This window comes from Ochotona curzoniae, unplaced genomic scaffold, assembly GCF_017591425.1.
Source record: "Ochotona curzoniae isolate NIBS_2020 unplaced genomic scaffold, NIBS_Ocur_1.0 scaffold_3890, whole genome shotgun sequence".
Taxonomy (NCBI): Eukaryota; Metazoa; Chordata; class Mammalia; order Lagomorpha; family Ochotonidae; genus Ochotona; species Ochotona curzoniae.
In genome coordinates, this window is record NW_024467115.1 from 17,577,222 (window position 1) to 17,603,133 (window position 25,912).

Below are 25,912 nucleotides of genomic sequence, written 5' to 3' on the forward strand. Positions count from 1 at the left end.
TTAAGACTACATCTGGGGTAGCTGTTCTGGTACAACAGGTTAGGCTTCCTACTGGGACACCTATCTTCCATTATAGAGGGCCTGGTATTGAATCCTGCCTCTGTTTCTAATCTAGCTTTCTGCCCATCTGTCTGGGAGGCAGCAGATGATGGCTCAAGTTCTTGGGTTCTTGACATGGACTAGGCACTCCAATGAAGTTCCTGATTCCTGGCTTTGGCCTGGCTCAGTTCTAGCTGATACAGCTATTTAGGAGGATGAACCAAGATGGAATAGCTTTCTCTCTCTCTCTCTGTTTTTGTGTCTTTCAAAAAGATAAATCAGCTGGTAAAAGTACATACTTAAACATGTACTGTGGGTATCTGACCCAATGAATCAGCTATTGGTCAGGACACCTGCATCTCACATCAGAGTAACTGGATTGGAATTTGGCTTCATTCTCACTCCAACTTCCTGCTACTGGGCATCCTGGGAGGCAGCAGGTGACAGCTCAAGTGGCTAGGTCTCTGCCATCTAGGTAGGAGATCTGGACAGTGTGTTTCTGGCTCTTGGCTCTGGTCTGACCTTTCTCGGGAGGCATCTAAGGAATGACCCAGCACATAGAAGCACTCTACCTCCATCTCACTTGCTTTTGTTTCCCAAATAATACATTTTAAAACACTAAAAATAAAATTAATTAAACAGATGCACTCTTGGTATCCCTGCATGATGGCTAAATGGCTAAAGTCCTCACTTTGCAAGTGCCTGGGATCCCCAGTGGGTGCTAGTTCACCTCCCGGCTACTCCACTTCCCATCCAGCAATCTGCTTGTGGCCTGGGAAAGCAGTAGAGGATGGACCAAAGCCTTGGAAACCTGCACACATATGGGAGATCCGGAAGAAGCTCTTGGCACCTGGCTTTGAATCAGATCAGCTCCAGCCATTCGGGCCACTTGGGGAGTGAATCAGAGGATACAAGATCTTTCTCTCCTTCTCTCTATAAATCTTATCTGCCTCTTAAATAAAAATAAATAAATCTTCTAAAAAAAGGTGCATTCTCTCAAATTTCTTTCTTTTGTAACTCTGGAGTAAGGTACCTTGCAGTTTTACAGGAAACATAAGGAAGATGTGATTTATCCTCATTTAAGAAACAACAGGATTTATTTTCTCATTGCTCATTTTCTTATTGCAACATTAAAATTAAATTCCTCAACTGAGCTACTATGAAAATTATAATTTCTAGGATTCTATTAAAATAAAAGAGAAATGCATCATCAAGCTCTTTCTCTCAATATCTTTTCATGTGGGAGCGCTGTCTCTGTTTACGGTTTCATGAGAAAAGATTATATTAAAAAGCTTGAAATGAGTCATTAAGGGAATATTTTAAAGTCAGATTGGGAACAATGATAAACTATGATTTTTTTTTCCCTCATCACAAAGTAAATTGCACCCAAAGTAAAGATTCACAGACAAAATCATAACACCATGAAAATATGTTCAAGGAAAAAGTAGAATGTGAGTTATTCAGAAATTGGAAGCTTATCACAGTAAAAAATCAGTTACAAGTCTGCCAACAGTTTACATAGCAAGCATTTTTTGTAACATGAGATTCCTCTTCACAACCAGGAAAGCACACGACTTCTGGTTTTTGATGCAGATGACACCGTCCTACAAAGGAACAGTTTGCTCAGGAGCTTTACGGAATCATGATTTTTATTTTAACTCTGGGCCCTCCATGCTAACACAATTACATGTCTTCATCACAAGCAAGGTAGGGATCAAGGCAGCCCTGAACTCAGTATCCGAAGCTAGCACTTGACAGCATGCCTGTGCATGGTCCAGTTACAGTCTCCATTCTTTATCCTTATTGATCATCAGTTGGAGTAATGCATTTGGCTTAGCAGATAAAACACTGAACAGAATGCTTGTGTTTCACATTGCAGTACTTGTGTTCTACCCCCACCTGCATCTTCTGCTCCCAGCTTTCTACGAATGAGCATCACGGGCAACAGCAGGAAATGGCTCAGGCACTGGTGTCTGCTCCCCACATGGCCTTAGTCCACGACCTCCACTAGTGTGAGCATATGGGGAGTGAAGCAGTGGATTCAAGCTCCTTCTCTCTTCCTTCTTTCTCTCTGCTCTCCTTTTCATAAATACTTTTTAAAATCAATGGGTTTCAGAATAATGTTATAGGATAAGGAGATTACTGTGGTTTAGTGGCTTGGATTACTGATCAGCATTGAGACTCTAGTTTCATGATAAAGGCTATATATGAAACCAGCATTGTGGTGTGATAAGTTGCTGCCTACAATACCTGCATTCCATAGGGGTGCTGGTTCAAGTCCCTGGCTGCTCAGTTCCAATCCAGGTCGCTGCTAATATACCTGGGAAAGCAACAGAAGATGGCCCAAGTGTTTGGGTCCCTGCACCCACATGGGAGACCCAAATGAAGCTCCTGGCATCGAATTATGCCAGCCCCAGCTGCTGTGGCCATTTAGGGAATAAATCTAGTAAATGGAAACTCTCTCTCTCACTTTGCCTTTCAAATAAATAATAAATCTTCTTTAAAAAGTTCATATTATGAAAAGAAGGATTTTTATCTGGTTGTAGAAAAATTTAAAATATAAGATAACTGGTAATAACAGCAGTAAGAGATGATATTTGTGAAACATTTTTTTTGTTACACAAATCACTCACCATCTCTATTACTCCAGACATCAACCTAACATGGAAGAATGCTCTATTTTACAGATTAGGAAGCTCAGGGTCTCAGAAGTTACATAACTTGCATAGGCTATAAATTGGGCCAGCCTTCCGATAGCATTTTCAATAAAAGCAAGTCCAAGCTGATCCCAAGTTCCTAATCATGACATTCTTCTGTCCCATTAAGCTGGACTACCCAGCTGCAAACCTGGGTGGGGACTAAGGTACTCTGTGCAGTTACAGAAAAAATCTCCTTAGCATTGCAATGTCGTTCTAATTAGCAACTTCCGCTGCTCACTGGGAGTTGTATGCTGGTGTAGCTAGGCTTCCACTCTGATGCTTATTTTTAAGGTATTCTTTCATTTCTCCTTTTACAGAGGAAATCCACATGAAAACTGGGTTCCAGCTCTGGTTCATGCTTGGGATACCCACTTGCATACTGAAGTGCCTGGTTTGAGTCCTGCCTCTTTCACTTCTGATGCAGCTTATCTGATAATGTGCACCCTTGGAGACAGGCGATGATGGCTTAATACACGGGTCCCTACCACCCATGTGTGAGACCCAGATGAAGATTGGATCCTTGGTTTTAGTCTGGCCCAGCTGTGGCTGTTATGGGCATTAACACTCGAGAAGTGAACTGGTGGATGGAAGACTTCTCCTGCTCAGTCTTCATGCCTTCTCTCTCTCCTCCCTTCCCCAGACCCTCTGCCATTCAAAGACGAAATAAAAATAAACAAAAATGGAGTTCTAGATGTTTCTCATCTAAAATTAAGCCTCCCACACTAGCAGGTACAGGAGAAACCTTGACTCCGTAGTGGCTCTTGGCAATCTCCCCACCTTCTCTCCTCTCCAGCTCCCCTGCCTTATGCTTCTCCCAGCACTTGTCACCATATGACAGACAGTGTAACACTCAAGAGCACAGACCCTGGAGCCAGATGCAAAGGTCCAAATGCTGACTATCAACTAGCCACATGACCTTGGCAAGGTAACTCTGAAGTACTCCTCTCTGCCTCAGTTTTCTCACCTGTATAAGTCAGGATGCCAAGAGAACAACTACTGTGGTGAGAATTTAGTGAGAAAACATGCATGAAACACTAACAATATCTGGCTTACAGAAAATGCTGGTAGCTATATGCTTAATAGGCATTTACTAATTTTTGTTGTTTTTCTTCATCCACTAGAATGTCAACATGAGTGGGAGACATATCTTGTTATTTTGTCCACTGCTGCAAACCCAGCACATAGAATGGCTCTTGGTATCCAGTAGATGCTCACTGTTTGATGAATGAATGCATGAATGAACTCCAAGTGCTTCCCAAAGGCTCCCTCATTGTCACTTGGATCCTCTTCTTTTCCCACTCATCCCATTCTCAGTCCATGAATGACCATGGTGAGCAGAAAGGAAGACAAGAGAAAAAGCTAAGGGTTCAAGATGAGTCCAGTTTCCTTCCCACACAGCATCCGCACCATCCCCTCCCATCCCCAGCTCAGAGGCCCAGCCACCTCTCTTCATAATGCACCTGCTGTCTGGGCCTCTGTGCTGGCAACTGCTCTACGTGGTTTTCCTCTAGGACATAAGCCAGGGTTTTCCCAGAGATACCCACTTCAGCTCTTCCTGTACCTAGGGATTGTACTGGTTCACAAACAACCTTTTAGCTGCTTTCATGTCATCTGAAGAAGTGGACACCAGGGAGTTACTAAGGTGATGAAAGTTTCAGATTCAAAAGTACACAGGGGTCCTGGCACAGCAGCCTAGCGGCTAAAGTCCTTGCCTTGTATGCACCAGGATCACATATTGTCACGTTCTAACTGTGGCAGCCTTGCTTCCTATCTAGCTCCCTGCTTGCGGCCTGGGAAAACAGTCGAAGACAGCTCAAAGCCTTGGGTCCCTGCACCAGTGAGACCTGGAATAGGCTCTGGGATCCTGGCTTCAGATTGGCTCAACTCCAGTTGTTGCAGCTGCTTGGGGAGTGAATCAGTGGACAGAAGGTCTTCCTCTCTGTCTCTCCTTCTTTCTGTATATATGACTTTCCACTAAAAATAAAAATAAATCTGTTTTTAAAGAAATGTGTGCAGAGTGAGTGGATTTCTCAAGACAGACAAGTTGAGGCTGCACAGTGAGAACCCAGTGCAGGCAATCTGGTGTCATCTACGTCCCCATTACAGATGAGAACAGGCAGACTCTTGCAATGAGAGGTCTAACATGCTTGGCTCAACTCCACACCCAGACGTACCCTTTTCTGAGGATGTTTTACCAAGATAGAAAGGAATAGGCTATGGGCAGGCCACAGCGATCATGTAGGACACGGGGCAGCCAAAGGTGGACATGTAGGTAGACTCATTTCCAAGGTCCGCAGAACTCTAAGGCTCACATGTGGGTCTGTGGAAGGCTTAAACCCATGAGGGTCCTCAGCTGTCCCCAGCAGCTTAGAGCTGAGGCGAAGCCTATGTTCATTCATGCCTATTTGGACACACTTTAATGGTTATTATGCACTGTTTTCATAGGCCAGATCCCTAATTCCAAATATGACCCCATTTGAAGAGATAGTCTCTAAAGGGCCCATCAAGTCATAAACGTGGGGCTTTAATCTGATCAGACTGGTGTCCCAGGGAGTCTAATTTGGAATACTGGCTTCCCATTTCTGAGAGCTGGTTTGAATCCTGGCTGCTGCATTTCTGATGCAGCTAATACACCTGGAAAGGCAGTAGAATATGTCCCTGTCATCCATGTGGGAGACCAGAATGGAGTTCCTGGCTTTTGGCTTCAGGCTGCCCAGACTCAGCTGTTACAGTCACCTGGGGAGTAAGCCAGTGGACGAAAGAGTTCTCTTGTTATCTCTCTCTCTCTTTCAAATCAATAAAGAAATACAGAAACAAATTTTAATTACAAATAGGCTCCAGGAATGCACCTGCCCAGAGAAAAGGGCCCTTCAGGACACAGTGTGAAAGTAGCCATCTGGAAGCTGAGCAGTGATGTCACAGGAGAAGGCCTCCCAGCCAGTGGTGCCCCAGCAAAATGATCTTTCACAAAGCACCAGAGTTGTTTGGCTCACGTCGCCGAGCAGGGCCCTCTGACACTACCCAGCTGTGACTTCTTACATCTGTCACCCTCTGCCTGTCAGAATCCAGCCCCCCAAATACCAGGGTTCTGCGTAGTTGACTGTGCTTCCAAAACACTCTAAGGGATGACCAGCAGATGGCTTTATGCTAACCTGCGAGTCACAGATTCCCAGAGCTCAATGCCCATTTTGACAACTGACTGAAAAAAACAAATGGAATTGAAAGCATAAACAAATGAACGAAGGGGAGATGAGGCTGGAAGGGACTGACTGTAAGCTCTCCAACATTAAAAAAAAAATTGCTTTTGGCTGAAAACCAGTTTTTTCATTCCAGCAACCACATGAGGAACTGGCTTCCTCACGGCAGCGTCCTGGTGTCCCCATGTCCTCTGTGAGACAATGAAGACTCGTGAGCTCTGGGACGTGAGGGGGACTGGCTGGGGGCTTTACCTGAGCTAAAGACTCCATTAAGTTCCTCACGACCTTGTCTTGGTCTTCTGTCAGAATCCTGTGTAGTGTGGCACGCCGCTCACTGTCCTTCCTCAGCAGGAAGAAACCAGAATCCTTCTCCTCCGGGGATGGGGGTGCACTGTGGTCTTCAAAGTTCTCATCCGGGATGCTGGAAGGGGAGGAGCAGTATGAAGCATGGTGCGCTTAGCCGGCAGTACACCCAATACCACAAGCCCATCACCCAAGAGCCAAGCAGTTCGGTACCCCAGGAAGAGTGTCCGGATCCCTTTGCCGTCTTTTTCCCCGCAGGACTTGGCTCTGGTTTTGAAGGAGAAGGGGTCTGCCTTCAGCTCGGTGTCCGGGGAAACAGAACCGTACTCGCTGCTGCTGCTTGTGTCTTCTACCAGGACGGGCACCGGCAGGGAGATGCTCCTGAGATACTCTGCATGGGTGAGAGACACACACACACATTCACATGATGCATGCCTGCAACAACTTAACACACAGCTAGAGGTGGGCACATGCCAAGACCTCCCTCATCCCATTATCAGAGCACCAGGAATTGCATCTCCACTTCCCATCTGGCTTCCTGCTAATGTGCCTGGGAGGCAGCAGGTAATGGCCCACATTCTTTGGTCCATGCTTCCCTTGTGGGAGACCCAGGTGGAGTGTCCTGACTTTGGCCTGGCCCAGCCCTGGCTGTTGCAGGCATACAGGAAATGATTCAGCAAATGGAAGATCTGTCTCTCCCTTTCTCTCTGCGACTCTGCAGAAGCAGCTGCTGAAAGTCAGCCTCAGTCCTCAGGACATATCTCAGTGTGAAGAGAAGAGTAATTCTACTACTAGAGGTATGTGTCAATGATTGCCACAAGCTCACTGTCACCCATGTAGGGGGCCAGATAGGGCCTTTTGGACCCTGAAAGGAACAAATTAAGGGTGTAAAAGAGTTGTGGAAGCACCAGGCTTCTGATTCGCTCATTTTACTTACTGTTTATTATTTTAATCACAGGTCTCCATTTGCACAACTAGGAAATACAGAATCAGATGAATAATTTTTGAAGATTTATTTTACTTATTTGCAAGGCAGACGGACAGATAGAGGGAGACAGAAAGGAAAGAGATGCTACATCTGCTATCTGGGCCTGACTGAAACCAGGAGCCAAGAACCCCATCCGGGTCTCCCAATTGGATGGCAGGGACCCACACACTTGGGCCATTTCCCACTGCCTTCCCAGGCATATTAGCAGGGCGCTGGAATTCATAATTTGTAAACCAAACTGATTGGGGCCTTTATAGTCCTTTTTAGCATGTTGGAGCTGCCTAGGATATGGCGAGTAAGTGGGAGTCTGATTTTGGTCCACTGTTTCCAATTTTCAAAAACAAATAACTCTGACTGGCACATATCTTGGCTTTATGCATGGAGGCATAGAAAAAAGCATTCTCTGCTAAGGATAAATATTTGAAAATAATGGATTGATTATCTCTCAGGGTTTTCTATGATTTTTTTAATGATTTAATTTTTTGAAAGTCAAAGTTAGGGTGAGGAAAGAGCTCTCCCACATGCTGGCTCACACCTCTAATGATTGAAACAGTGGGAGCTAGACCTGGCTGAAGCCAGGAGCTTCTTAAGAGTCTTTCACCAAGGGTGCAGGAATCTAAACACTAGGGCCATCTCCCACTGCTTTCCCAGATGCATTAGTATGAAGCTGGATTAGCATGGGCAACTAGGTAACTAGTTCGTATCCACATGGGATACTGACATTGCAAGAATTAGTTTAATGTGCTACACCACAATGCCAGGCCCAGACTTCTACTTTATTTGGATCGAGACAAAAGTGGCACACTAGAAGCTCACTACATTTCATCAGATTCTGGTTTTAAGAACAGTGATTTGTGCCTGAAATATTTTCATCAGAAGTGTATTCAGTGCTCAAACAGGCTTTTGCTAAAGAAGACAGATATAAAATGATCAAAAATCTATGGCTGCTTGAGAATCTCTTTTACTTGCCACCTCTTGGGCTGAGCTGAATCAACAGGTCTCAAGGTCAGGAGACAGGAATGGACACCTGACAAAGCAATTAAGATGCTGCATGGGATGCTTGTATGTTACTTCAGAGTGCCAGGTTCAAGTGTCTTCCTGTTACTCGCTTCCTGTCCAGCTTCCTGCTAATGCACACCTCAAGGGGCAGTAGGTGATGCCCCAAGTAGTTGATTCATGCTATCTATATGGGAGATGGATTTCCTGGGTCCTGGCCTCAGTCCTGGCCATGGACATCTGGGGTTTGAACCAGCAGATGGAAGATCACTCTTTGTCTTTCAAATAACAAGAAAACAACCTTTTTTTCAAGCTTTTACCCCCTAGATTTATTTGAAAAAATTACACACAGAGGGAGGTTCCATTTGCTGGTTCACTCCCCAAATGGCCACAACAGCTGGGCCTGGGCCAGACCAAAGTCAGGGGCCAGGAGCCAGGAACTTCTTCTAGGTGTTCCACATGGGTGCAGAAGCCCAAGCACTCAGGCTGTCTTCTGCTGCTTTCTCAGACACATCTGTATGGAGTTGGATTGGAAATGGAGCAGCTGGGACTTGAACTGGTGCATATTTTGGATGCTGGCACTAGAGGTGGCTTTTTAAGCCACTGCACAGTCTCACAAATAGATTCTTAAAAGAATTTTGCTACAACTACAAATCAGTGTTCATGAACAGGATGGGTGGTAACAGTAGATCACTGAGACAAATGGACAAATCTGAAGAACATTCATCTCAGATCTCAGATTTACAAACTACACAGCATCTCCTTTCCTTTCTTCCTTCCCTTCCTCCCAACTGTTGCAAAGTTCTCTATTTGAAGATTCTGTGTGTATGCTGTGTTGTATGCTGTATGTATATCTGGGTGACTATGCACCTAAATACACCATGGTATTAATGGTACTTATTTCTATAAAATATTATTTTGGATGACTGTGATTTTCCATCTTCCCAAAGCCTCTACAATAAACAAGCATCATCTCGAGAACAGAAAACTACATGCTGGAAATATTTTTGACAAGCCAACATTTCACAGGTAGCAGTACCAGACTACCGAGTAACATGCATAATGATGGTTCTGCATTTAAATGTCCCTTGACAGAATAGGCAATGACACCTCCCGACAATGTATCGCTCCGTATGGGGGAAGGCTCTTCTTTGCTGCTCAGTCTTAACGAGGGTTTTCTAACCACATCCTGTGGTATCCTGAATCAAATCCTGCTGCAAGTAAGACCCACCCTGTCCCCTGGTTGTATCATAGCTACCATGCAGGAAAATTCTAACATTCCATCCCACTTAAAGGGCAGGTAGGAAAGCAGGTTTTAGAGGAGCGTCTAGTGCTGTGTTCATTTATAGTGACAATGAGAGAGAGATTCTGTCTCCCAGGTGTTCCTGGGAGATAGCACACCTTCCAGAGACACCTGGTTTCAAGGTCTCTTACTTGTCAGACATAGGCACAAATGGTTGATCTATGTGCTATTACTTAAATGATTCTGGAACTGAATCATCCAAAGAGAATAAAATAAGAAGGAAAAAAGCTGCTGAGTCTACATTTTAACACCCTTGTGCCTTTTATAAATGTACAGAGAAGTCCAAACAGCTTGGCTGAAGACACACAGAAGCAGGGAGCTGGACAGGCCACAGCCTCAACGTCTCCTCAACCAGAGACTCCCTTTTTTTGCCTGGAGTACTGCAAGGGCCTGGCACTCCATGGCCCACATTTCAAGTGGCATTTTCACTCTGCAAACGAGTTAGCTCTTCCTTGCTGAAGCTGAAGAACAGATTGCCCGAGAGTAGAAATGTTTGAGTGCGGGCATGTGGGGGTGAACACAGGACTGATCTTTTGTATTTTGGGGGAAGTCAAGGTATGTAAAGAGCGTTGCTTCTGCTGCAATTCAGGAGCACAGATTTCCACATGGGCAAAACGGCTGATTGACAACAGCATGATTTTCATTGCTGTGAGATGTCAAGCCCCCAAAGTTAAACACTGATGAGGAAGCAGGTGAGCTTCCTCGCACTGTATTTCCCTTCATCAGGTGCTGAAGGATGCAACCGAGTACTCACCAGCAAGGCCCATCTAGGACTTTTCAATATCCTGCATGCCCTGTGTGCAAAGAACCGATTCCCTCCTCATTTGATGTCAAACTAGGGACCTTCATTCTGCACTGGTCAGCTGTCTCTTAGCCATGTGATTATGCACCCAACATGTAGTTATCTCTTGTTTGTTGGGTAGATAAGAGGACTTGCTGGTGGACTGGAGTGAGGGGTATGAAAAGGAGAACTCAAAAAGGACCCTGATGCATCTGGCTTAAGGAAACAAGCGCAAGTACTACTTACAGGAGTACAAGAGGAGAAAGAACACATGTGGAAAGGCAAGGTGTGGTAGTGGGTATGAGCAAGAGACCCAAGTAGGTAGCTGTGAGGAGCAGCAAAGAGAGGCCAATCTGTGGGCTGTAGAGTACTGGGAGCCCCCATGCACAGCAGGAAACCAGTCTGCACTTCAAACAGTTGGAAAGTGAGGGTTTCCTTCCACCACAATGAGGGCATTCCTGGGTCCTTTATGGCTCTCCCTCTCTCCAGCACAGTCTGTGGAAAAAAGCCACACCCAGCACAAAGCTTCCTAACTGGATTGTCCAGTGTCCCATAACTTGAATAATGGTTCTCATACTTCAGTGAACTTAACGGTGATCTGGGCTTACTTCAAAGCACAGAATTCCAAGTTGCAACCCTAGACTGTGGGAAAAACTGACAGGCACTCCCAAGCAACCCAGGTAGATCTGGGTGGTCTGAGTCCCTTCCATATTCTCTTGTTTTTTTAAAGATTTATTTTATTTTTATTCAAAAGGCAGGGCTACAGAGAGAAGAGACAGAGAGATATGTCTTCCATCTACTGGCTCACTCCCCAAATTGCTGCAATGGTAGGGGCTGAGCTGATCCGAAGTCAGGAGTCAGGAGCTTATTCTTAGTCTCCCACATAGACACAGGATCCCAAGGACTTGAGTCATCCTCTGTTGCTTTCCCAGGCCACAAACAGGGAGCTGGATCAAAGTTGAGTACCTGGGACATGAACTGGCGTTCGAATGGGATGTCAACACCACAGGTGGAGGCTTAGCCTACTACTACTCCATCCCCACCACCACCCTATATTCTTAGTGTCCAGTGCCTCATCATCAGTCATCCTTCTCACAGCCATTGGCATAATCCACATGGTAGTGTCACTAATACAGTGGCTAGAACCTTCATAGGTGTTCTTTACATTAACATTAAAAGAAAATCAAAGCAGAAACCCACATAGGGCTGGTGGTGGTCACCCTGAACAGTATGAATACGTTCATTGCCATGTTATCGCAGCATTATAGCCCCAATGCTGGTCTATGACATAAAACCAGATTAATATATCCTGCTGGTTTTCCACGCCTCTTTTGTGCATTTATTAGCTTTTCACGGGCAGCACGTTGCAGCCCAAGCTGCTTGCGACCTCTGGCTTGATCTCTTCCCCTTGCACTTCAAGCATGGGCCAAGCTGTCAAAGCTTCCTTCATCCCCCATAAACTAAGGCTAACAGGGCCTCACTTGGCTTTTGACTCCCCATCCACCTGTGAAACCTGCCTTCTCCCTAATCCACCAAGCTCTACCGGAGGTCACTTTGGCCAAGTCCCATCACATTCTCCCCCACTTGTGACTCCCTCTGTACAGGTCAGTTGCCTATTGCATCTCCTGTACCAGAACCACAGCTCTTAAATGTCAGGACCCCTGTATTTCTCACTGCTATGCATTCAGGGCCAGGCACGTTTCCTGTGCACAACAAATGTTTTTGTGAAAGCAAACTGCTTAAATTTGGGGTCTGTGTATGAAAATGGGAGAGCTGTCGGGTTCAAACAAGTCACATACTGTGGCTTTAATATCACTACTGAAACTCATTTTGAAATGCATCGCCCAGTGGAATGGATTAAGACATGAGATTTGTAACAGGTGATTAGGTTATGGCGGTTTTTGCCCCATCCATGGTTCATGGTTGAGTGGATTGGTGGAGGGAGTAGTTTTGCTGTGAAAGGGAACTTTACTTGGCTTACTAACTCTATAATGCCATGCATTTTCCTGCGCTATCTTGGGACCACTAGAAAAGCAGACCCTCACCAGATGCCAAGCAGAGCTGGGACCATGTTCTCAGACATCAGAATTCACATCTCTCTCTTCTCCTCCTCTGCTCCCCTCCCCCCTTTTTGTTTTAGAAATCATCCAGTCTGGCACTCTGTTAAAGTAACAGAAAATAGACTGAGCTGTCACCTCTTCCTAAAGGCTGCGGAGGGCCTCATCAGTTCCCCCTCCCCACCTTTGACTCCCCTCTTAAGGAAAAGGCAAGGATAATTAGAGGCCCCACAGAAACAGGCATATGACTTGGAAAGAGACCTGGGGAAGGAAGAGGCCTGTAGCTTTGATTCATCCAGAAAGACAGAAAGACGAGGTTGCAGTTCAAAGTTCAAATTAATAGGAGGATGAGGTTCTTGGTAACCCTGAACAATCAGTTGAGAGGTTAATGCCTTGTTAGGTTAGCTTGCCTTGTCTTGCCCTCCTGGAAAAGAGAATGTTCATCTACATCACACTATCCCTTTAGCTTAAAGTCAGAATAGCCATGTGACCCAGACTTAGGGCTGCTCCATGTGCAGGCACAAGTTCATGTTTCAGGTACTATGGGCAGAACAGGTACTATGGGCCACTGGGAAAAGAACATATCCTGGGGAATGCAGCCCTAAGGCAGGCCCTAAGGGAAAGGAGGAGACCTGTGGACTATGTCTGCAACTCCCATCAGTCCATTAGGCATGGGTGGCAATAGAGAAGCGTGAACATGGCCCTTATGAAGCACTCACTGGGTCAAGCATTTTCCATAACCAATCTCATTTGCTCCTCAAACAATCCCATAAACAGCTGGTCTAACTGAACTCACCAGAGAGATAAGGTGGCAGTGAGATATGTTTAAGGCCACCCAGGCAACAAGTGAGCCCAGGTCAGACCCAACACCCTTCCTTTTAAGAGTGGTTACACTCTAAAACCAAATCAGAATCCAACTAGCATTTGAATTACCTTGAACATGAAGCAGAAGAGGACAGGTGGGAGCCATGAGAGAGCAAAGTTCGGCAGATTTGTAACCCCATCTCATGCTTACCCTAAGTGCAGGTTCACAGAGAACCCTCAGGAGCTGCTGCTTCAAACACGCATCTCTCTCACTAAATAATGCCTTGTTGAGTTCTCAGAGTTCTCAGAAGTTAAATGTGCCTATGATGGGAATCTGTTCCCTGCCAACAAAAACCCAGCCATGTGGAGGGAAGAAAACATTCATGGGCTGAGCTGCTTGGGCACAGCATTAAGGTTCTTTAAGGACACGTTTTATTCTATTTTCAGAATGAAATCTGTGAAGTTGGTATTGTTACCAGCACAGGGTGACAGCTGAGACAAGTGAACTGCTACCTGTCACAGATCTACCAAGTGGCTCGGCACACCAGCATCGAGTTCTGTGCCACTCCAGTCAGTGCCCATCTGATCACACCTGAAACCAGCTGCTCAGAGGCAAACGAGCATAGTTGGGCCTCCCTTCTGAAAGCACAATAGCTGCCTTCAGAGCTATGGCTGTCCATGAGAAAGGAATGGAGGAAGGAAACCTGGGGGAGAGGGGCATTGCAAGGAAATGGGTCTATATCCCATTCCTTGGGATATTCCAGACTTCAGGCTATCTTTGGCATCTGACAAAACCCGTCATGCTTCACAGAACCCATGTACCATTGGACCAAGCACTTAGGGAAATCTCAAACCACATTCTCTCTTTGTTATTATTTACAATGCCCTAATTGATCTTCCTAGAGCAAACCCACCTTCCAATGAAGATCTATGAAAACCAACTTGAGAAAATAAAAGCACAATAATGCATGACCAACTGAAGACATAATGGACAGCTCCCACAACAACAGAGCCAACTATGCGGCACTGCTGTTTTCCATAAGAAATTCTTGGGGTGAGAAAGCATAGAGTTCTCTCAAATCAAACATTTCAAAACCAGTCGCCATCTTGCTTTTAGGAAGAGTCAGTGTAAAACACATTCATAAAAGAGACAGAAGAGGGATTTATAAAAGAATGAATCCAGACAGGCTTGCAGTTGTACTCATTCTTAGCTCTCAAAAATGTCTAGATCTTCAAGGAGCAGAGATGAGGTTATTTATGGGACATCTATAGGGTATCACTTGACATGCCAGACTTTAACTCATCGGGCAAAGCAAAAACAAACTCACCATTTGATCCAGCTGAAAGAGCTGTAGAGAAGAAAGAAAACAACAATATCAGCACACACAGGGTTTGCTGTTAAACTGAGAAACCGACAAAAAGTGAACGCGTGACATGAGATCAACGTTTTTTCCATTCAGTCTGTCCAATCACATCCAATAGGACACCAGAAACCATGAGAACAAATGAGTCATTTACTTGTTCTCTTTCTGAACTGAGTATCTGAAATTATTACTAAAACATAACATTTCTTTTTTATTACAAAGTCAGATATACAGAGAGGAGAGACAGAGAGGAAAATCTTCTGTCTGTTGATTCACTCCCCAAGTGGCCTCAACGACCAGAGCTGTGCTGATCTGAAACCAGGAAGGAGCCCAAAGCCTCCTCCAGATCTCCCACATGGGTGCAGGGTCCCAAGGCTTTGGGCTGTCCTCCGCTCTCCCAGGCCACAAGCACAGTGTTGAATGGAAAGTGGGGCTGCAGGGACACAAACCAGTGCCCATATGGGATCCTGCACGTGCAAGGCAAAGACTTTAGCTACTAGGCTACTGTGCCAGGCCCTATACTTCCACTTACATGCCAGCAATGCAAGAATGGTATAGATGCTGTGCCTTAATTATTAGAAACATGTGATGGAAAAATACTATATTAGCATTTGGCACTTGTGAAACTAATGTTAGCAATGCTGGAACACAGACACTTAGGAACCTTTGCTAATGTTTATATCAATTTCCAAACAGGTCGGTGAAGAGATTATTTTACTTCTAAATAATACTTCCATCTTAAAAGCCCAAGCCTAGTGACTAGAACCTGCATCCTTTCCTACGCAACTCTATACCTGAAAGCTTAGGTTGTGTCTTTTTCTTCTTGCTCGAAACCTTTAAGAACTCATCGATAAGCAAGTCGTTGGCACAGGCTCTCTTGTCAGGGTCTGGTTCAAAACATTTCAGTATGAATGCCTTCGCCTCTGCAGACATGGACTCCGGGATCTCGGGGTGCACTTTAAACATTCCCACCTAAGATTAAAGGAAGAAGCATAATGCGTCACCTGAGCTCCAACTGCTAGCACTAGGCTCCCAAGTGCAACAAGGTCCCGTTCTACAAACTCATGTGAGCTTGGGACTCAATGTGAATACACTTCCTATAGCTTGTGGACAGTGACTCCATAACATTACCGATGCTAATGATACCTGCTGAGTAAGTAGCTTCAGAAAGTGCATAATATTTTGAAGGAATAGTTTGGTCTTTCTAATTTTTGGATGATACCAATATACTGGCACACAGAAAAAGATATTTTTAGTTAAGACCACTGACTTGCTCATAATAGCCATGAACCTGGCATTGTGCTGGTCTTTTCCACTTACAAATCTCATCAAAGCCTGTCTCCAAACTAGTAGACAAAATAGTATCCCTGTCACTCCAATGAGGAAAGCAGGGCTCAGAAGGGATGAAGTTACACGGTTATTAACAGGTAAATCTGGAATTTAAATCTCAATTTGTCTGGATTAAAGCCTGTGTCTGTCCCCAATCACACAATCTGTATTTTTCCTATCTCAAATGTACCTACATTAAAAGTGATTTGAAAATAAACAATGTTGCAATTAAGAACTTACCTCTCCTTAAAAGAAATTAATGATGTTCTATTGTATTTAGCACAGAGAAAATTTTCTAAGAAACTCTTTATTGTTACAGAGTTCATAGAAGCTATTATATACATAATAACATGGCTATTTAGAGTAATTATGGAACATGTATCATGGGCCACGCACTATTCTAAGTGTTTTCCTATCTCACACACCATCTCACACACTTCAAACTCCTCTGAGTATTATTTTTCCACCTGTTTCACAGGTGAGGAAACTAAGAAACATGGAAGTTAAGTAACTTACCTAAAGTCTCAAACACCTTCACTAGCATCACAAATCATGGGTAAAGTATATGTTCACCTCTCAAGTATATCATACCATATGCACTGCCTTGGTTCCCTGCCTCATAACAAAGGCATGCTGTGTAATCACCAAGTATACAGAGGGTAAAAAGGCTGCATTTAGACCAAAGTCCTCAAGACTAGTGACAACTGGCTGAGAAGAGGAAGACACCTCTCTACGCCAAGGCAGGCTCTCTCCGAGCATCTGCCAGTGCTCCTTCTGGCTTGGCTCTTTGCATCAGCCCCGGCTCAAGGGATCATCCGCCAGCCAAAGCAAGTCAAGCTTTGTGCAAAGCTGTTGGTGTGCAGCACGTGGCCCTCACATGAGGCCATCCACCAACGGCACAAAGACTGGAAATGCCTCCAGCAGCAGGGTGAGGAGTAACCATGCTCATCCAAAGATCTCTGCCTTAGAAGGGCAGATCCCCGAGTTTTAATTTCTAGGAACCAGGTTTTCCATTTTAAATTTCCCACTGACTTGGGAGTCGCTGAACCAGGTATGCCACACCCAGTCCCCAGATACTGAAACCTTGGCTCCTGGGCTCTCTCAGGTCCATTTCTGTAACAGGTGCCTCCTACTGCAAGAGGTGGTGGCCACAGTGAGGTATGTCTCACTCTCCTGAGAATTACTAATGGGAGAATTAACAAGCCAGATGACTAAATATGTTAGAATAAGATAGATTTAAAAACGCCTAATTTTTTTTAAAGATTTATTTTTATTATGTTTTTATTGGAAAGGCGGATATATAGAGAGGAGAGAGAGAGGAAGATCTTCCGTCCGATGATTCACTCCCCAAGTGAGCACAACGGCCGACAGTATGCCAATCTGAAGCCAGGAGCCTCTTCCGGGTCTCCCACATGGGTGCAGGGTCCCAAAGCTTTGGGCCGTCCTCGACTGCTTTCCCGGGCCACAAGCAGGGAGCTGGAAGGGAAGCAGGGCTGCTGGGATAGAACCGGCGCCCATATGGGATCCCGGGCGTGCAAGGTGAGGACCTTAACCACTTGCACCACCGCGCTGGGCCCTAAAAACACCTAATTTTAAAAACAAAAAAATGGAACCTTCAAGCTATTATGGTAGAGAAGTAAAGGCAGACAATAGCTGGACTAAATTTCCAAATGAGCCAAAACAATTTTGAACCAGCGGAAAAATGCTGGTTATTTTCCAAGGAGCTTACATCACCTTGCATATAGTGGCATGTTCATTATACTATATTGTGAAAAAGAGGTCAAAAGAAGTTAGAGTAGATGCCATACTGTACCTAAGACAACCCAGACAGCAGACAGCCTCTGAGTGAGGCACTGGCCCTGACTCTTGTCAAATTTGAAAGTGCTGTCAACTTAGGCTTCCTCAGGTTCCTTCCCTTTTGCCTTACAAAAAAAGACACATATCTAGCACATCCAGTAGCTATAAGAAGCATTATCTATGTATCTCTGAGATAATACAAGAGGTGACCTTGAACATGGCTGCCTGTGGTTCTCCCAGTTCATGAAATGGGGGCTTTCCTGTGGCCATCTCGATGATCGTACAGCCCAAAGACCAGATGTCTGCTGCTTTCCCGTAGCCACGTGGTCCTTTATCTATGATTTCTGGTGCCATATATTGAAGGGTGCCTGCAAAAATCCATACATATTTCCATTTCAACGGAAGAATACGGATGGGCGACAACTCCAGTTTCACCACACAAGTAAGACAGCTTTAAAAACAGGATTCAGGTGTTAATATTTCACCTTTTGTGAGTTTATTTCTTCTGCTGTGCATACAGTGGCAATAGCAGTTTTCATGATGAATTTGTCAATATGTATTTTCTGGAATCAATTCTTCAAATACATGAAGACTACTCTTATAAATACTTCTAATCTGTTTCCAGGAAAAAAAATAGCTTATACATCTATTTTCTGAAATCCGTATTTCACAACTCCTGAACTGAATGCTTAGTTCTCTTTCTATTCTTGTTGCTTAATCATGACAGCATCAAGATCGTGAAAGCCACTGTGAAAAATAACACAAATACTTTCTGGCATACTCTATTCTGTAAACTAAGTTTACGTGACTCCTGTTGCGTGTCTATAATACGTGGAATAACCAGTTACACAGATCAAAAGCCATAAGACATCAATAGAAACAAATCATCAGACATGGTGAGAACAGAGCAGAAAGAGATTTAGAAGGCTGCATGAAATCAGAGAGCAGTGTGATGGAAAACATTAAACAAGGAGCCAAGATCTGCTGCTTCTTGTTCTAGCTGGGTTCATCCCAGGTAAACAACTGCAGTGACTTCACTGCACCAAAGGAAAGGATGAATTCCAACCTCTAGGCTTTGAGAGGTTTCCCTTGGTCCAGCAATGGGGTCAGGAGCATGGATGGGAATATCTTTTTTTTTTTTTAAAGATTTATTTTTATTATTTTTTTCATTGGAAAGGCGGATATACAGAGAGGAGAGACAGAGAGGAAGATCTTCTGTCCGATGATTCACTCCCCAAGTGAGCACAACGGGCCGATACTATGCCGATCCGAAGCCAGGAGCCTCTTCAGGGTCTCCCACGCGGGTGCAGGTTCCCAAAGCCCTTGGGCCGTCCTCGACTGCTTTCCCGGGCCACAGGCAGGGAGCTGGAAGGGAAGCGGGGCTGCCAGGATTAGAACCGGCGCCCATATGGGATCCCGGGTGTGCAAGGCGAGGACCTTTAACCACTTGCGCCACCGCGCCGGGCCCGGATGGGAATATCTTAATGCCATATCCTCTGCTTCTGGTATACTCACACGAATGATATAATCAGCTAACAGGAACCCCTCCAAGATGCCAGGTTGAATTACTTCAACTCTCGAGGCATTTGCCAAAAGAACTACTTCAGTATTTTCTGGTTCATAACGAGCTGATGGAAATTTTGAAAAATATAGACAAGAACTTTCGCAAATATCTCATGCATGATTTATTGCTAAAAACTCTTATGTAAAATTCCTCCACACAATTCCTGTGAAACCCACAAATGAATACTGGAAATGAACTGCTGTTCATACACAGCATATGAAAGTATATTGTTTTTATCAAGTAGTGTCAGCCTGTCAGCTTCATCTCACAGACCTCATTGTTACTTGGGAATATTTGTTCACACCTAAGTTTGTATCTAACCACATATGCCGCTCTAAGCTTAACACAGAACACTACCGAAGGAAAGTCTTTTACTTAGCTAACGATACAGCAGCCTCTCCTTAGTAGAAAACTGCTATAATTTCTTTCATCTATATCCTTCCTCCAAGTGATAACTTTCTTAAGATTTAAATAAAACCCAGTGGCCTTTTTAAAAAAATGTGTATTAAAACCATTCCTGCTTGTTGTCTCTGGGATTAATGAAAAAAATTTAAGTTGTATTAACATCCAAATATGATTTTCAACTGATAAAAACAGTGAAGTTTTAAAAATGGACAATTCAGGTACTATAATAAATTACACAATATTTCCTGAAAAAACATGAAACACCATCTTATACAAAATGATTTATAGAGATGGGAAAAGATGATACAAGTATCATCAGCCTATGGAAAATAAGAGGGAGCACCAACTCAGACTCAAATCTTATTTATCTGCATTCCAAAAGTTTTTTTTAAAACGTTTTTCTTGCTCTGTTTGTTTTGAGAAGTGGAGAGACAAAAGTCTCCCATGCACTGGTTCACTGCCTAAGTGTCTGTGATGGGTAGAGATGGAAGTCAGGCAGGGAATTCCCTATTGCAGGAACCCCTGCCCGTTGACTAACATTTTCGAAGGATCAGTCTGGTGTTGAGAACAGAGCAGGGGGCACATGTGGAAGGAGAGTAAGGGGTCTTTCGAGTGTGAGACATGGGTGGTAGCAGGGGAAGGGGTCTGATTCTGGTCTGATTTTGGACACAAAGGCACAGCCAACAGGCTTCCTTGATATATTGGGTTGGAGTGTAAGAAAAGGCACCACACATAATTCTATACCTTCAGTGGCCATCCAGTGACCCAGGGAGACTGTGGGAAGAACAGGCTCAGGGAGAAAAATAACGAATCCCATTTGGCATCTAGTTTGAATCTCAGTGCTATTACTAACTAGCTCTGTGACTCTGAGCCAGTTGTCCAACTTCTTTGAATCTTAATTGCCTTCCCATAAACTTGGATAATAATCCCTAATGATAAAGATTGATTTGCAAACTGCAATGAGATCACAAATGGCAGGCAGCAAGCACTGAGCCAGCTGCACAGTCAGCACTCCACAAACAGTGCTCACTCTCGCTTTTTTCCTCAGCAAAATCAAGACAATGAACCGGATCAGTGTCATTCGGTTGCATTCCTGAGAGGCCCACTAGGCACCTGCAAACTGAAGAGCACAGTTAGTGCTGCGAGGTGTTTGGGGTTGAGGGGATGGATCTGCTCACCTGTTAACCCTCAAGGTCAGTGCAGGAGACAGGTCTCTCTTCCTATGCCAGAGCAACAGCTAAGCACAAGCCAACAGCTTGTGTGGTCTACTTTCCTATAACTCCTTTGGGAATTTTACCAAGGACAAAGAGATGTCTTTCACGCACACAGAAGACACTAAAGTAATACTCTGCCCCTGAAAGTAGGCATTTTCTTCCCAGGAGTTTCCAAACTTTGGTAGCTCCTACAAAATGTGCCTTGCTAAGCTGCAGGCATATTTTAGTTACTAAGATTTGGGGATTGACTTTTTTACAAAATACATTCTAACTGTTTTTACTTGTGAACTCTGAAATATTCATGACTAGGAAGGTGCCAGGTGGGCCAGAGATGCAGACTTTCTCTCTCTCCTTTGCCACCTCCCAGGCTGTCAGGAGGGCACCATGGCCACAGAAGGCAGAAAGTGAACACACAGAGCAAGGGTAAGGGCACAGCCCGAGCTCGCTCACGTCCGGTATGCTGAGGCCTCTGGTACACATGTCCTTCTCTCCCAGTGTGCCCATCTGTGCTACAGAGGCTCTCCTGCGGCCTTGGCAACATCCAGCCACTCTGCCTGATGCTGAACCAAGGATTACCCAGGATCATTTTTTTTTTCCTTCTTCTTCTTGACCAGTTTCTGTCTCTCTGCTGGATAAGAATAAAATCTAATCTTTCATGCAAATCAGCATCATGGAGTGGTGAGAACTTGGAGGGGATGGTGGGTAGATATACTTCCTGTCATTGCAGCCTCAACTTCCTCTTGGCTACCATTACCTTTGTGGAACTCACTTGGGCTCCGCCCTCTGGGGAGCCTGGGACAGAGGCAGCCTAGGGGCTGGGTTGACTAATTCCTCAGAAAAGCTCCCCGCCTGGTGGCCTCCTGAGTGGGTGAGTCACTTCCTCTTTGTGAAGTAAAATCCTGCTGGTTATTTATATTGTGGAAAAGGGTGAGAAACTACAGAGAATAAATAGCTCGCATAGAGTCCAACTGCGAAGTGATCACAGAATGAGGAAGAATCACAACCAGGTCCAGACAAGCCAGTGTTAGTTTTTCTAAACTATCTGTGTACAGTGGTTGTAGGCCAACTAGGAGTAATATAATGACAGAAAACAGATAGCAAAATTGAGAATTAGGAAAGAAAATAAGCTTTAGTGGCATTAAGCAAGTGACTAAGCCAATTATAGTAATGTAAGAGGGAGGTAAAGCGGCCAGATAGCATCTTCTATATGCATAACATTTTTCATCAAAATATGCTGATATTAATTAGTGTGTGGGAATACCATTGAAATTTATTTCTCACATCATGCTCAAAACCTGGCAATTACCTCCATAATTACACACAATCTATAATATCATGGTAAAGACATACCAGTAAAAGTTTCAGTGCATGGGTTAATGCCAGCAAGCCTCTTGGATGTCCCGAAGTCAGAGATCTTGAGCACCCCGCTGTAGGTGTTAATCAACACATTGTCACCCTAGGGAACAGAGGCCGTTCGTCAAACATGGGACCTCCCTTCAGACACTGTGGTGTTCATTTGCGAATTCCAGTGACAAAATCTGCTCTTAGTACAAACAAGGACACTAACGCTCCTTCTTCCCGAATAGTTTATCTCTCCAAAGAGGATTCCTGATGCCATCTCTGAGTTTCTGTACCATCAGCTATCCACCATCAGAACATAGTTCAGAGGTAGAGCTTGCTATCATGCCCCAATAGGCTCTGTGTTTGATACCTGTATGAGGAATGGAATTCTCAGTTTCCTTACCTTTTTTTTCTGTTATTATTTTTTTTCATGAAATATTTAGGGATATGACAAACAAGTGCCATTTTGGTTGATTTCAGATTTCAGAGTTGTAATATTAAGTTGCTATTAATAGTGTGGCCTTTGTAAAAAATGTAACACTTCTGAATTTTCTCAAGAGGGAATATAGAGTTACTGACTTATTTCATAATTTCAGTTTTTAAGTTCAGTCCATGAATACATGAAAGCTGTGAGAAAAGGGGCTTATTTTCTTCTAGCATCCATCCACTGATTCAGTAGATGTTAACTGTTATTGCTATAGGCAAAGATCCAGAGATCAGGTACCCTGTAACATGCTCAGGTGCAAAGACTGTCCATTGAGCTTCATACTGCCACACTGCCACCCCACAGGGCTCCAAGAAAATATCACAGAATAAGAGCACAACCTTGTTGGTTGAACATGGTTAAGGAGCTTATTCTCCGAGTAGGAGATCCAAGACACGAACATACTCATTCAAAGTGTTTTGCCAGCTTGTTTTCCTGTTGATTCTAAGGCTCACTCACTACTCTACATTAATACAAATAACACCCGTGGCTTGCAAATACAACCATCATGCAGCAAGGAAATCCTGAAAATGCATCCTGTGCCTCTTACCTTTATATCCCGATGGACTATCTGATTGTCATGGAGGTATTTTAATCCTTCCAGTATTTGCTTAGTATAAAAGCCAATCGTTTGCTCATTATCTTTTAAGGGGCCCCATTTGGAACGAAGGAGTGCAGAAAGACTTCCTGTGAGGTAGACAGAGTGGATAAAATCCTACCCAAATGAGCTCTTTAAAACACATTAATAATTAAATATTAATTTAATGCAACAGTCACTTTTTAAAAAACAATGTCAGGAACTGTACTAGGTACTTGGATTCAAACATTAATATAAAAATGCCCCTACCCTGAAGATGGACAATATCAAATACAGTCTAAGTAAAAGGCCAATCAATTGCTAGCTTCAATACAAGTCAAGATAACTGACACTAAAATGGTCTCATTATTTATTAATTTACTAACAATTGTGAAGTAACAGCATGTGTCTCATTTTCTCTTCAGCTGAGACAAACTAAGACCTTTCTGAAGGAGTTTCAGAAAGTTCATAGAAGATGCATTATGAAACAACTGCATGGATTTCAAAATGTATGGTGCCATAATTAATTTACGTCTGAGTCCATTGTTCTTGACTTTTTGCAGCCCCTTCATATTCCAGTAAATCCCATTCGCTGTTATTACCCTTTCAGGTACTAGAAACTTATGTCATCTAAGGTGAAAAAAAAAAAGAATTCTTACCTCCTGGGACCTGCTCCATAAAGATTTTAATAAAACCATTTTCACTAAACGAGCCCAGATACTGGACAATATTTTTGTGCTTCAGGTGCTTATGCAATGCTATTTCCTCGTGCAAGGGCTGAGAGTACCTGGAAAACACGCAAATGTGTGTGAGCCAGTGATGCCGCTGTGCCTTCATGTAAACATTTAACCAATATTGTTGGAAAGAAGCTAAGTATATGTCCCCTAAGTATATGTCCCTCTATAAAACACGATGAAGGGGCCCAGCACGGTGGTCTAGCAGCTCAAGTCCTCACCTTGCTTGTGCTGGGATCCCGTATCATATCGGTGCCGGTTCGAATCCTGGCAACCCACCTTCCCATCCAGCTCCCTGCTTGTGGCCTGGAAAAGCAGTTGAGGACAGCCCAAGACCACTCCAATAAAAAGAAAAAATCTTAAAACAAAAAAAAACTATGAGGTTTAAGCTGTGGCAGGACCTCTTTTGAGGGGCCTCTTTTGAGGGGTTTGCTCTGGATCTCCTGTTTTTGGAAAGTTGGGGTATTTGGCTCATATCCTTTACCTCATCTGCTTGAAGATCAGATCCTACAAGGAGACAACATAGTTTTTGTTTTTGTGATGTGGAGGCTAACCATTAACAACTACATCTAGGGTTGTTTTCTTGGGACCTATGGTAGGCACTCAATCCAAATCCATGGCCTCCCATAAATTTTGTGTAAATATGGTAGGGCATGAAGAACAATAAGCAGAGACTGAAAGCTATTTCCTTTATTGAAACTCTTATAAAACTAAGGCCACAGGTGTAGGAAGTACTAACCGCTTAAGATGAATTAAACACAGGGCCCAGTGCAGTAGCCTAGTGGCTAAATCCTTGCCTAGCATGCACCCAAGGTTCCCATCTGGGTGCCAATTTGTATCCCAGCTGTTCCATGACCTTTTCAGCTCCCTGCTTGTGGCCTGGGAATGCAGCAGAGGATGGCCCAAAACCTAGGGATCTGGCACCCTCATGAGAGAAATGGAAGAAGCTCCTGGCTCCCGGCTTTGGATGGGTTTGTTCCGGCTGTTATGGCTACCGGGGTTGTGAAACAGCAGATGGAAGATCTTCCTTTCTATCTCTCCTTCTCTCTATAAATGTAACTTCCCAATAAAAATAAATAAATCTTTAGAAAAAATCGGATGTCTCATAGTTGCTTTCATCCTGCATGTAGGAAAGAGCTTACAAGGCCAAATGCACATAAGCAGAAAGGTATATTTTTTTTTTCCAGAATGGTATTTTTTAAATGCCAGTGACAAACGCTAAAACTGGTTAATACTGAATAACACTATTTCATGAAGTATTTCAGGGTAAGGGCTAAAGCTAAGCAGTCGGCAGTTTATAAAAACTCAATTAATTTAATTAGCTCTTATTATGATAATACTTGGAACGCAATCAATAATAACAAAGGGAAGAAATGTGTTTTCGAATTATTATTCATTTTTTCTTTAGAACTGGTATATGAACCAAAAAGAGCAGGTATTAAAATGAGCCCATTAATGGTACTCTTTTTTTTTTTTTAAATCAGAGACAGTAATTTTTCATAATTGCTTGAATGTGAAAGCAGCAGAGGATGGTCAAAATCCTTGGGCTCCTGTACCCATGTGGGGGACCTGAGAAAGCTCCAGGCTCCTAGCTTTGAATCAGTCCAGCTCTGGCCACTGTGGCCACTTGGTGGGGGCGGGGGTGAACCACAGGATGGAAGATCCTTCTCTCTGTCTCTCTGTAACTCTGTATTTTTTTTCTATAACCCTGTCATTCAAATGCAAATAAAATAAATCTTTTTTTTAAAAAATGCTGTGCCTTTTCTACATATATAGTTAAGGTAATTAAATAGTCTTAGGCAAGCAATTTACTCTGTTTATTAGAAATCAAAGGGTTCCCGCCTCCTAATTCTCTATTAAAATTCAACCATAAATGCTTAAAGGAAGGACATTGGAGAAGCAGATAATTGTACCTCATTATTTAAACCCAGCATAG

At 43.8% G+C, this 25,912-nt stretch overlaps 1 protein-coding gene across 1 annotated transcript in view; it reads right to left on the reverse strand.

The window, feature by feature from the left end:
• The window catches only part of MAP3K5 (mitogen-activated protein kinase kinase kinase 5), a 223,629-nt gene that overhangs the window by 30,569 nt on the left and 167,148 nt on the right, over positions 1-25,912 (reverse strand). Inside the window, exons 16-23 of the mRNA XM_040965413.1 lie at positions 23,902-24,029; positions 23,216-23,352; positions 22,191-22,296; positions 17,868-18,025; positions 15,326-15,503; positions 14,496-14,516; positions 6,452-6,629; positions 6,188-6,356 (exon numbers count right to left, since the gene is read on the reverse strand). Coding sequence (XP_040821347.1) covers positions 6,188-6,356; positions 6,452-6,629; positions 14,496-14,516; positions 15,326-15,503; positions 17,868-18,025; positions 22,191-22,296; positions 23,216-23,352; positions 23,902-24,029 — 1,075 coding nt within the window. The remainder of the gene's footprint in view (positions 1-6,187; positions 6,357-6,451; positions 6,630-14,495; positions 14,517-15,325; positions 15,504-17,867; positions 18,026-22,190; positions 22,297-23,215; positions 23,353-23,901; positions 24,030-25,912) is intronic.